Here is an 11,408-nt window from a genome sequence, read left to right on the forward strand (position 1 = left end):
ATTATGATTGTTATACAAAAAATAAAAAGTCTATATATCCAGTAACACAATAGTGATTCATAATTTCATTGCGCCTACCAGCATTAAATGAAATATATTTAAAGAAAGGATGAAAAAAGCAAGAACGAGCTATAAAAAATACAATCTTATATATAGACGTATAACAGAAGTGACCAGTATTTGTGATAGTGCTAGATTGAAAAACTATTGTCCATCACAAACAATGGTCACATCAGCGATTATTTTGTGCGGTAAATGTGTAAATAAAAGTTTCTGATGTGCCTTGGTGGACTCGTTGCTTGCCCTTGCGCTCAGACTCTTATTTGTGTTTAACATATCTATATAGCCCTATATAGTAGTACTTAGTCATGTTGAAAATCGGTTTATATAAAATCACTGGTGGTGTTTGTTGTTTTTTGTTGCCATATGCAACAATAAAATTCTCATCCTTTGTGTTACAAAAGTGTGTCAAGTATTTAGAGTACAATTTGTTGTGGCTAATAATTTGTTAAGTTGATTAGGTCAATTACTAAAATGTGGCTACATGAAATCTTTTTCTTAACAATAATACTAGTGAGGGTGCATACGCATTTTTGAATACCATATTTAGAGAGATACAGAAATTTATATATATATAAAAAAAAAGATATATTCAAAATTGCATATTAAAAAACAAAAAGTAAAACAAAATGAACAAGTTAAATTGAATTAAAACAAATGAAATGAGTTTTCTGAAAGTAAACAAAATAAAAACATGAAACGCATTTTACAATTACAAAATTAATTTAAGCTGCGTATACATATGTTAAAATGCAGAGCATCAAGTAATTGTTTTCCTTCTATATCCGTCTGATATCCTAATATATATAATAATGAAATAGTGTTTAAATGTAAATCATAATCATGTTTTGCCTCAACCTATGCGGTAGTTGAACAATTTCTAACATTTCCCTTAAGTCTAAATTTAGTTTGTATTCAAAGAAGCCAAAATGTTGTCATTACTGTAGATTACAGGCCACTCGTACTCCTAGGTGTGCGTCGTCATTACAGGTACCTGGCAATACGGGCACTCAGTGACGGAGCCGGCGCATGTGTTACAAATGGACAAATGATTGCAGGGCTCCAGTGTGACCGTGCGATTGTTTTCTTCACAGTTCATGCACTTTTTGGCATTCTCTGTATATAATACTTTTTCCACCTCCTCCAGATCGGTGCGCAGCTTTGACTAAAATTGGTTTGCCATTAGACATTTTTTAATAAATGCTAGCTCTTTACTTACTTGCAATTGCTTTAGTTTTTGTATGGAAAGATCGCGTAGTTCATTGGGCAAGTTTAATTGTATTTGCGCTAGATCATAACGATCCTTCCATTCTTGAGCATCTTTCTGGGCCTTCTCACGATGCAGCTCGGCGTATTTATACTGAATATAAAATAATGATTGATAGTTCATTTAAGTTTTTTCAGCTTCACACATTTATTCAGGCCTACCTTGCAGACCAGCTCGTCACATCGACTGGATAGTTTTTGTATTTGTGCATTCTTCGTCAGGAGTTCGTTCGTGAGGCGACCCAAGTCGTTATTGCTCTGAGATTGCAACGATTGTAGGCTGTATGCATTCTTGGCTGTATTCAGATTATTTTCAAAGATATTGTTGCCCACAGAACTGCTGTTGATGTCATCACGTATGGTATTCATTTCCGATATTCGAACTGAAGGGCTTATGGACAAACCGTCGCCATAGCCGGGCGATATGATGCGCGATGGAAAGAATATATTGTTGCTATCATTTTGGGTGGCTGCCGATAGCGAATTGCTTAGCTTATTGGAATTGGAACCATAGTTGAAGTCAGATACGCCGAAGAGATTTGTGGGACTGTAGGTGAGCGAACTGGGAATGTTGACAGAAAACCCACTAGAGTTGAAATCTGTAAAAAAAAAAGAACAGAAAACACACATTAGCTTTTTTGTCTGACGAATAGATAAAGTTTCACGACTTACCGTTAATTGAGTTATTTAATGGCGTATTAGGAATGTTAATTGGCGCCGAGGAACGTGTTAATAAACTAGTATTGGCTAGGCTTGCCGACAATGAGTTCTCGCGTGGATCCTCCAACGAGCAGGCTGTGCATTATAGAAAATATATGTTTTATATGATACTACAATTATGAACGAAGAGGGCGTATCGCGTTTGCTGTTTGGTTTGTCCACAACCATTGTTCTAAACATATGGCATATTTTTGCGACTAAGACTCTTATAATACTCACAAAGTCTATCCAGGGGTAGTGTGAAATTTAAAAATTTGCTCGAAAGTGTAGCATTTTCCAAAGCATCTACCAACATTTTATTTGCATTATTACCATCAATATTTAATAACTATGGAGAAATAAAGAACAAACAAAGAAAAACGAAAAACTGAATGAGAGTAAAGCTGCTTAGCTAGCCGCCTTTGTAAACTGTCATCAAAAGGTTAATGCATGCACAGGGATCAGACTATTTGGGTGTTAGGCTTGATTAAAGGATGTATAAATATGCACGTAGAGAAGGGCACACATATATGCAATAAAATCTTCCGAATAGGTCTAGGATTCTCTTTTGCGATTCTCACACCAATCACAGTGATTTGTGTTATTCGATTTTAGAACTGAAGGATTTTCATCGTGCCCGTCTCTAAATTAGAGTAAATTTGGGTGATGGGCGTGAAAGGCAATATATTCGTTATTTGTTGGGTGATAGGCGATAGTTAGTTGAATACACACACGTAAGAGGATGCACACATTTATGAACTATGTTTGTTTCTGCTCTGTAGTTGTTGTTGTAATACGTACGTTGTCGTTGATATGCATTAATCCCGGCGGCAGCTTCGTTTGGCCGACCACTTCCCTCGCCTTATTGGGCAAAACACTGGCAATGAGTTCGCCGAGTGACAGGTCATGATCCCGTGCCTTCTCTTCGGCCTCTGCATGATCTTTGGTTTGATGGTAAATAAGCAGCGGCAGCAGCAGAGCAAATATTAAATGTGGTTTTATGCACGAATTTTAGGCACACAATTATTATAATTATTTTGTTTTTATCATTTTGATTGATGAGCACCCATAATGCAGATATTTTTTTGTTTTGTTTTTGATTGTAGTCGAGCAGTGAGTAAGAAACATAAAGTTAAAAAACGTGTAAAACAAAACGAAACCAAAAAAGAACAAGGCGAATAATATGTGTACGTATTTATGTAAGTTTTAAAGAGACAGCAGCATTGCCCTACATGGTTGTGGATAACAGCACTCAAAGCACTTTGGCAAATGTCGGACCCACTTTTGAAATCTTGTAACTTTCAACTTACGTTCTACGTGCGCGAAGGCGCAGAAGACGCTACGTGGGCAGTAGCCAGCCTGTTGGACATCGTTGCATTTGGTGGACTTATAAATTTCCGGATGAAACTGCTGTTCCGTTCGAGTGTGGCAATATTGGCAATTGTCGCCAGCCTCGCAATTGCCTGGCTCGCCCCACTCCTCGCCGTGCTTCACATTGGGACAGGGCGTTGATCTGCAACATCCAAGAGGAAATAAGTTAGCTAAGAAAATAATAGGGTTAAAATGTTTCAGCGTACCTGTATTTGTACTTTCTTGGCGATCGGCGCTTGTCCTTGCTATTGTGATATTGTGGGCACGCATAGCCTTGACGACACAAACGGGGCGGACGCTTGCAGGGCTCAGTTTTGTAGTTAGCCAGTACATAGTTGGTATCCTGCCACTTGGGATCCTCGTTCATTAGATTACGCTCCTTATCAAGGGCATTTTGTGCATTGGTGCCGTCCAGTGTGATGTCTGCGTTCTGCAGTGTCTCCAACTCCTTGATGTCATAAACCGGAGGACGCTGATCCTGCATGCCATGCGCAAAAGCGCAGTGCAGGCCATTTTTAACACAATAGCCCCGGCTGTCCGTGTCATGGACGCACATGCATGTCTTGTAGTAGCGCAAGTGATAGCGACGTTCCGTGTCCCCGGCTGTGCGATGTAGAAAGGGACATCTGCGAAGCAAGAGTAGGAACAGAGTGTCAAACAAAGCAGTGACGTTTATAGATACATATGTTAAGTACGCGGGCTTTAGCTGTGACGCTATAAATAGCAACACAACATCACCAATACATGCATACAAATTCTTCTTCGCTTAGAACTGCTATGTGAATGCGTCTACTGTCGTTTTAAGATACAATATTCTTAACCTAATACCTACAACGATTGGACAACTTTTATTATCTTTATGCACAAACATTTACAATATTATTATTTGCGGTGGATAAAAATGGGAGAAAGTCCATACATACATGTGTAGAATAAGCCTGAACTTTAATTTCTTTTTCTTGTTATACAAATTTGAGTTGCAGAAACAATGCAATACGTTTCAAATTAACGTACGAAATCATATAAATACATACGTAAGTATACATACATATAGATTGTATTTCCATACATATATATGTATGTGCATGTGTGTATATGGGGCTAGCATAAGGACAAAGGGCAAGAACATTTGCCTGGGAGACAAAAATTTGTTGCTGCACTGCTAAAAAGTAATTGCGTATTATTTTTTGCCGCCTTCTGCCTCCCACGGTCGTTCGCAGCGCTCATGAGAGCTTTGGTGAAAAGCTCATAATAACTGTACATATTCAAGCTGCACTACCCGCTCTCCCAGCTTGGCAGGAAAACCAAAATAAAACGAATGAAACGCGCAAAAGTGAAACGCAATAAAAACAATGACGCACACACTTGTAGCAGCCTGTTAATACATGTGCGTGTGTGTGTGTTGAATTAACAACCACCACCACCACACCCGACTGACTTGAGCTTCCGATTAGAATTGTGCGCACTAATTTAAAACACAGCAACAAATTCACTTTCACTTTCCATAGAATCTTTTACGTTGTAGCCGACTTGGCGTAGGGCATGGTGTGGCCGCCCATGTAGTTACAAACACACAACTAAAATGTAGCTAGACGCTGTTCCCCCCTGTTCGCCCGCACCAAAGTTTTTGTTTGTAAACACGAAGCCAAGAGATACACACACATCGCAAAGAAACAAAACCCAAAAGCAAAACGAAAAAATACTACGCCGTTGTTGTCGTCGCAGCAAGCGACTACTACCTTATGCGGACAGACACAAATGAATTTTCACGATTTTCACCAGGCCCCCAAAATACTTACTCATCGCCTTCTGGACAGATACCCGTGGTCTCGTCATATTTTGTGCAATAATTATCAGCACTGTAGTTAAAAGTACCGTCCCTCTTGCGTACTGGTCGCCGACGACGCTGGTTTTGAAAGTGCCAATTAAAGCATACAAATGGCCGGTGCTGGTTGCATTTGTGCTGGAGGAATGACTGGCACTGCTCTACACGGAATTCCTTCAGGTATCTGTGCAAACGCGAATCGGAGATTTACTTAGAATTTGGCGAGTTGGAAAAAAAATGCATTTGGTTGGAATTAAGATTGGTTTGGCTATTTACGTGTAATGATTGGGCTTTTCTGGCTGCGAGGACAAGGACAGCACCGCAGTCATTGAACTCATGGTGCGTGTTTTGGTCGCTGTTTATTTTGATGTTTTGTTTTTGTTTAATTTGCGTAAAAATAAAAAGTTGGTTTCTTCTCTTTGCTTGCGTTTCTTGACAGACTGGCGGCCATTTTGCATCCCAAGAAGAGTGTGACCACAAGCGGTTGCGGAAAAACTCCCAAAAACACCACAAATTGTATATGTGCGTCAAAATAGTACCGATGAATACAAACGGGAAACGTTACTAAAAAGGCTTAGCAGTGTTAAATATTTCCGATTTGTTGATTTTGCTTGACTGTATGTATTTAATGTAGCGAATGAACGAGGGTCTTCGATATACGTGAATTTTTCTTTTTTAAACTGGTACAGAAGAATATAATATATGTAAGAGACAATTAAGGGCGTAACATATCCCCAAAATATATAAAAGTATAGACAGGCTAAGAAATAGGCAAGTTAAGGTATTTTTAAGTTGTACTACTGTGTGAGAGGATATGTATATTGAATTTATTTCCCCTCCATCGTACGAATCAATTGCTATCAATCGTTGCTAACTTGACCTACTGCTATCGAATATCATTTAAGTATGCGAGGTTGTTCGATAGTATCGGTAGATTATTCGGTGGTTTTCCAGCTCCAGTATCGAACGGGACCGCCCAAGAAATCAGCTGCGGGATTTATAATTGTGAAATAGCGTGGATTATGGAATACCTGTCGTACTTGCAAGTGAGGTGTCATTATTTGATCCCGTTTTGCATTTATATTATGAAGTATTTTGTTTACAGAATTCCGAAAATGACAATGTTACAATTGCGGAAGCACATGATTTACTTAAAAAACTGGTCTCCCTGATCCATGCGGAGTCAAGCAAAACAGAGCTTTCAAGCATCAATCAGGCTACATTAAATGCTGGATTTCGAATATATTATCATATTCAGGAGAAGTTTGAGTTACCCGACGACTTCGCAGATCTGCCACAGCAGTTGACTGAACCAAATGCGTTCCTTCAGCTGTTCGCAGTTCTCCTGACCTCTCAGCATGCTCGCCTGGATGCGGAATTGTTAGAGACGAAGTGCGTCGAGGCTATCCTAAGAGCCCTCCAGCAAAACAGCTTGAGTTTGGTACCCGTTCTGAAGGCCACTAGCCAGTTGGTGCAGAAGTTTCCCAAACTTAAACTGCAGCCGCTGAAGCTGGAGCATTTCTATCATTGCCTACAGTTACAGAGTCAGACGGGATCGCGTGAAGAAACCCTCACTCTATTCAGTCATTGCTGCAAGCAGCGGGACCGCGCCTTCTTCTACTTTCGCGTCATTGTCGAGTTTTGGCCTTGGACTAATCGCAATAAGTATTACCTGCTAAGTGGCATTCTTAAGTCGCACTCCTTGGCCGATTTATTAGCAGTCAGTGGACAGAGTGAAAGCGAATTCTTTGCCGGACTGAGGCTTAGTCTGAGCTATAAAGGTTTGTTGGCGGCCAGTCAGTATCCGGTGAAGAGTCTAAGCAGTCAATCGTCATCTGGTCTACTCGCCTTAGCCGCAGACTTGCTCTCTAATGGCAGTGTCGCAGAGATCCAAAATTTCTACTCGCAATGGTTTCTTCGAATTAAACAGCGCGATGAGCTGTTCATGCTGGTGGCAAAGCCGGAGATTGTGGAATTTTTGCAGAACACAGATGCGACGCGAGGCATAGACGAACAATATCGCCTCATACTTATCTTCAGCATGTTTGCCAAGGAGATTTATGCCGTCTCCAAGCTGCACTTTTTTAAAATCAGCACCGAACTTCTCACCAATTGCAGTTCTTTCGAAACAGACGCTCAACTACTGATTTTCAAGTTTCTGGTAAACAATTTGCCCAACTTTGCTGTCGAGGATTGTCTGGAGTTCTTTTATAACTTTATCGAGCGGCATCGCAGCGTAGAAAGCAGTGAGTTTCGCAACACGCTGCTAGGCAAGATGCCCACGATAATCAACCATACTGCCAAACACTTTAATAAGGCTGTAAAAGGTAGGGACAGCGCGGGCAGCGATGCTCTGGCTCATAACATTGAACGCTTCTTTCGACAGCTGCAACTTCTTGTAGAGCAAGATGTTCAATCCGACCTCTACCAGCCCAAAATTTTTGCACTGAAAATGCTGGATATTTTAAATAAGTCGCTGTATGCTGAGAATGTATCAAAGAATGCTAAAATGTGCAGCACCGAGCAAAATAAGCAGCTCGGCCGTTTTCTCCTCGACCAGAAAGTGTTTCAACCGGAATTGGTTGCAGCTCAACTCTTTAAATTGCTCCTAGACCCACAGGGCTTCGACGATGCACTAGAGCTAAACGTGGAGCTGTTGCTCCAACTGGGACATGTGAACACTGATGATTGTGTGGACCGTCTACTGACACTGTGCGCCAGCCATGAAGTGGATGAGTGCGCACTTGCCACTTTCTATGCCCAACTGGCTGTGCGTAATTTTAATAAGGAGCAAGCGAGTGCATTGTATGATAAGTGCTTCAACGATTTGTCTGCAAAGCTAAATGATTTTGCAAAGGATCCACTGCAAACGGCAAAAACTTCATCTGGCCATCTTTTTGGCCATCTATGTGTGCTGGAGCACCTCGTGAGCTCGGGTTATGATGTCCACTTGCCGGGCTCTGAACTGTTGACACTGCTAGAGCGCATACTCAATCTGGTACTGGACTTTCTCAATGTGGCCAACGCCAGGAAGGCTGAGGAAGCCCCAGCGATAGGCACTGTCGCTAGTTTTCAGGACATGGACGAGAGCTTGCAATTGCTAGTGCAGGAGAGCTCGTATAAGACGTTGCCTGAGGAGGCCGAGGAGTATCGCAAGTATTTGCTCTTGAGCTTCTGGCTGACGTTGAAGGTAAGTGTCCTTTTATTTTGCAAACATTGAGTGCGGAATTAAATAGTACTCCTGTTTATAGGGATGTTGCGACTTGGCCACAAGCGTGGGTTGTACTTTACTTTGGCAGGCTGGAGCTTCTAATGCTGTGCCGCTACAGCGATGCCTGCAAATAAATGTGGCTGTGCTTACACGTTGCCGTCACAAGGGCGCCATTGAAGCCGCAGGTCTCAGCATCGGTAAGGGTTCACCTTCATTAGCTGTGTGAATAATGCTCTTCATAACTTTCTTTGTCTGTGTTGTAGGAAAGTTGACGCGCGCCATCACAAACGGTGTGTCCAGCGACGCATCCGCTATCCAGATGCTCCACGACTGCCTGGAAAGTGAACTGCTCTCTGGAAGGCGTCAGGTGAGCACCACCAGACGTGGTGCCGGATTTTCCATCATGTTTCTGCATGTGGTCAAGAACGAGAATCCACACGATCGGCGGCTGCTTAAGCGAGTAATGGAGTTGATTCTACATCGTTTGAATTCGAATCAAGCCTTCATCGGCAGCGATGAGTCGAGCTTCAATCTAGATCGTTGGGAAGCCTTGATGCTGCATTACCTTTGTGTGCTGGTGCGGGACACGGAACTGCGCGTTGCCATGTCGAAATACTACAACGAAATTATGCTACTAGCCATGGCTCATATCGAGCACACCGAGTGGACAATTTCCAATGCTGCCCTACAGCTTTTTGGAGCACTTGTGCCGAAACTGGTGGGACAGCGTCAGGCCACACAGTTCGACACTCGTCCACCTTGGGAGCCGAGCGAGCTCAATTACGAAGAGCTGTCCTGCCTCTTGCCTAAGGCTTGTGAGCACATGCTTCGCTATTGCAACGAAAGGCAGGCAACCTCATCTATCATACTCTTCCTCGGCTTCCTGTCCAAAGTGGAGCACTTGCGAATGAGCGCCCAGTCCCAAGGAGTTAAGGAACAGCTGCTGTCACGCTTTCGCAAGCTCAGCTGGAAACATTTGCAGCATAAATGCGAGGAAGTGCGACAACTAGCAGCTACTTGCTTTGTACGTGCCCACGAATTTCGTTGCGATCTGCCGGCAGCATTGCTGAACATTGCCAAGCTGGCTGCTCAAGTAACGGATGACAACTTCTACGAAGGCCTCATCTACACACTACACGCCGGCGTGCTCAAGCTGGAGCATGAGGCACGACATGTGTGGCCAGCAACGCGTTTATCCAGTTTTAAGGAACAGTTGCTGGTCGCTTTACGAGTCACACAAGATGGGATCAAGCATTTAAAAGATTACACTCTGCGTGTATTGCTGGAACTTTTGGAACTGCTGCAGGCTGAAAAGGAGTTGGAAATTGTGCATCAAGTGCTGAGCAGCAGCAATCTTGAGGCGGAGGAGCATGCCATGCAGGCCATCACAATTAAGTAGAATATAAGATTGACAGCCAGACAGCCTTTGTGCCTACTGATAGGCAATTCGGTTTGTAAAGGAAACTTGCCCTCGCCAAAGTTTATTTATGTGCACAGAAATTGACTAAGTAGTGTAATTCTAACAATTTAAACCAATTAAGTAATTAAAGTTTTTAGTTTATACTACTTACGGTAGCATTAAACACAACATTTAATTATTCTTTGCATTATAAGAATGAACTGAAGATCTCAAAAACAAAACTTTATACATAGGGTAATATTTTATATAAACATACTCTAAGAGATAACCAAACCAAAAAGTAATCTGTAGTTAATGTTCTTACGAACGGATTTACGATTTACAACTGTTTAAATGGCGCATTTAATATTTGTACGTGAAAAAACCGATGGCATTTACCTAGTAAATGGAACAAGAGTTTAAAATGAATCAACTAAATCCCTCTGTTGTCTCCTGATCCATGGCCTGCTGCTGTTGCTTGTCCAGCACCTCCTGCGACATTTGTTGGAGCGTGCGACTTAAAATGTTGCGCAGAATGTGTGGCTTGCAGTGCTCCTCTAGCCAAGGTATGACACCACCGGTCAACTGCTTGAAGTTGTCCATCGGTATGTGCTGGAATGTGTCAAACATTTCCTGCATTATCGCTTGAAACTTGAGAACACAATGAGTGGAAAATGGTGTGTATTAGCTTGACATTCACTTAATTTTGTTAATTGCATTCTTACCACTTGAAATTTGGCCTCGTCTGTAAGCCGTTCCTCCTCAGGCCCGGGATTCGCCTGCTGATGCTGCAGCATGTTTTCATAGCCGTTTTGTATTATCCGTAGAGCCGTTACTTCCTTCTGCAGTGCGGAACTCTCCTCTTCCTGTTTCATTTTCTGCTGATTCAGATAGACAATGTACTCGATGGACTTTTGCAATATCAGCGCTTTGCTGAGCTTGTAGCCGGAGGAGTCGTTGGGCTGGCAACGTGGCACGAGCTCCTGAAGGCTATCGTAGCCCTTTTTGATGGCATCTCGTCTTTTCTGCTCTGCTTGTGTGTGCGCCTCACGACGTCGCTCTTTATAACTTAAAACGTCTGGCTTGCCGCGACCCGCATCGCCGCTATCATCGTCATCGTCTGGCCATAAAATTGTCGTTATGATAACGAACTCAAACAAAACACCTCATGGCACAATGCCATAATAATAATTACGTGTATATGTATATATTTACCTGAATTGTGAGCTGAGGAATTCGGCGTGTGTGTGCTGCCCGCGCTGCTACAGCGGGAATAATGTTTATTGCCCAGCTCCTGGTCGTGCTCCATTTCAAATACTTCCTCTTTGGTTATTGCGTTGTCGCTCATTGGACAAGTTTTCTTTGCTTTTGTTATGCGTTATTATTTGTGCAAAGCTTGGGGTCACACTGTTCGATGCCTGAGTAGTCGTGGCAGGTTATGAGTCCGAGTACTTTATGTAGCGTACACGAACCAATCTTACAAATATACATTTTTTTTATTATCAATTTAAGGTAAAGCAGCCATTTAAAAATTAATAGCTATTGCTTTGTTACGCGAATACTCAGGCTTTTGGGCA

At 42.1% G+C, this 11,408-nt stretch overlaps 3 protein-coding genes across 4 annotated transcripts; 1 reads left to right on the plus strand and 2 right to left on the minus strand.

The window, feature by feature from the left end:
- Positions 1–733: 733 nt before the first annotated feature.
- On the minus strand, positions 734–5,654 carry LOC115620672 (RING finger protein unkempt). Of its 2 annotated transcripts, XM_030514033.1 has the most exons (10): positions 5,498–5,654; positions 5,196–5,405; positions 3,603–4,022; positions 3,336–3,538; positions 2,827–2,966; positions 2,266–2,374; positions 1,999–2,121; positions 1,489–1,925; positions 1,280–1,420; positions 734–1,225 (listed from the first exon to the last, which is right to left on the minus strand). In XM_030514033.1, the coding sequence occupies exons 1-10, from the start codon at positions 5,557–5,559 to the stop codon at positions 1,028–1,030; spliced, it is 2,043 nt and encodes a 680-aa protein (XP_030369893.1). In that variant the 5' UTR covers positions 5,560–5,654; the 3' UTR covers positions 734–1,027. The 2 variants fall into 2 exon arrangements, with proteins under 2 accessions (XP_030369893.1, XP_030369894.1); XM_030514034.1 differs by lacking the exons at positions 2,266–2,374; positions 2,827–2,966 and having other exon boundaries at positions 737–1,225.
- Positions 5,655–6,186: 532 nt separating this feature from the next.
- On the plus strand, positions 6,187–10,022 carry LOC115621216. Its single transcript, XM_030514799.1, has 4 exons — positions 6,187–6,267; positions 6,327–8,411; positions 8,473–8,629; positions 8,696–10,022. The coding sequence occupies exons 1-4, from the start codon at positions 6,244–6,246 to the stop codon at positions 9,829–9,831; spliced, it is 3,402 nt and encodes a 1,133-aa protein (XP_030370659.1). The 5' UTR covers positions 6,187–6,243; the 3' UTR covers positions 9,832–10,022.
- A 52-nt stretch (positions 10,023–10,074) lies between these two features.
- On the minus strand, positions 10,075–11,220 carry LOC115621217 (max-like protein X). Its single transcript, XM_030514800.1, has 3 exons — positions 11,047–11,220; positions 10,557–10,951; positions 10,075–10,482 (listed from the first exon to the last, which is right to left on the minus strand). The coding sequence occupies exons 1-3, from the start codon at positions 11,177–11,179 to the stop codon at positions 10,261–10,263; spliced, it is 750 nt and encodes a 249-aa protein (XP_030370660.1). The 5' UTR covers positions 11,180–11,220; the 3' UTR covers positions 10,075–10,260.
- Positions 11,221–11,408: the final 188 nt, after the last annotated feature.

The sequence above is a fragment of the Scaptodrosophila lebanonensis genome, unplaced genomic scaffold (assembly GCF_003285725.1).
Source record: "Scaptodrosophila lebanonensis strain 11010-0011.00,11010-0021.00 unplaced genomic scaffold, SlebRS2 tig00000024-arrow-pilon, whole genome shotgun sequence".
Classification (NCBI taxonomy): Eukaryota; Metazoa; Arthropoda; class Insecta; order Diptera; family Drosophilidae; genus Scaptodrosophila; species Scaptodrosophila lebanonensis.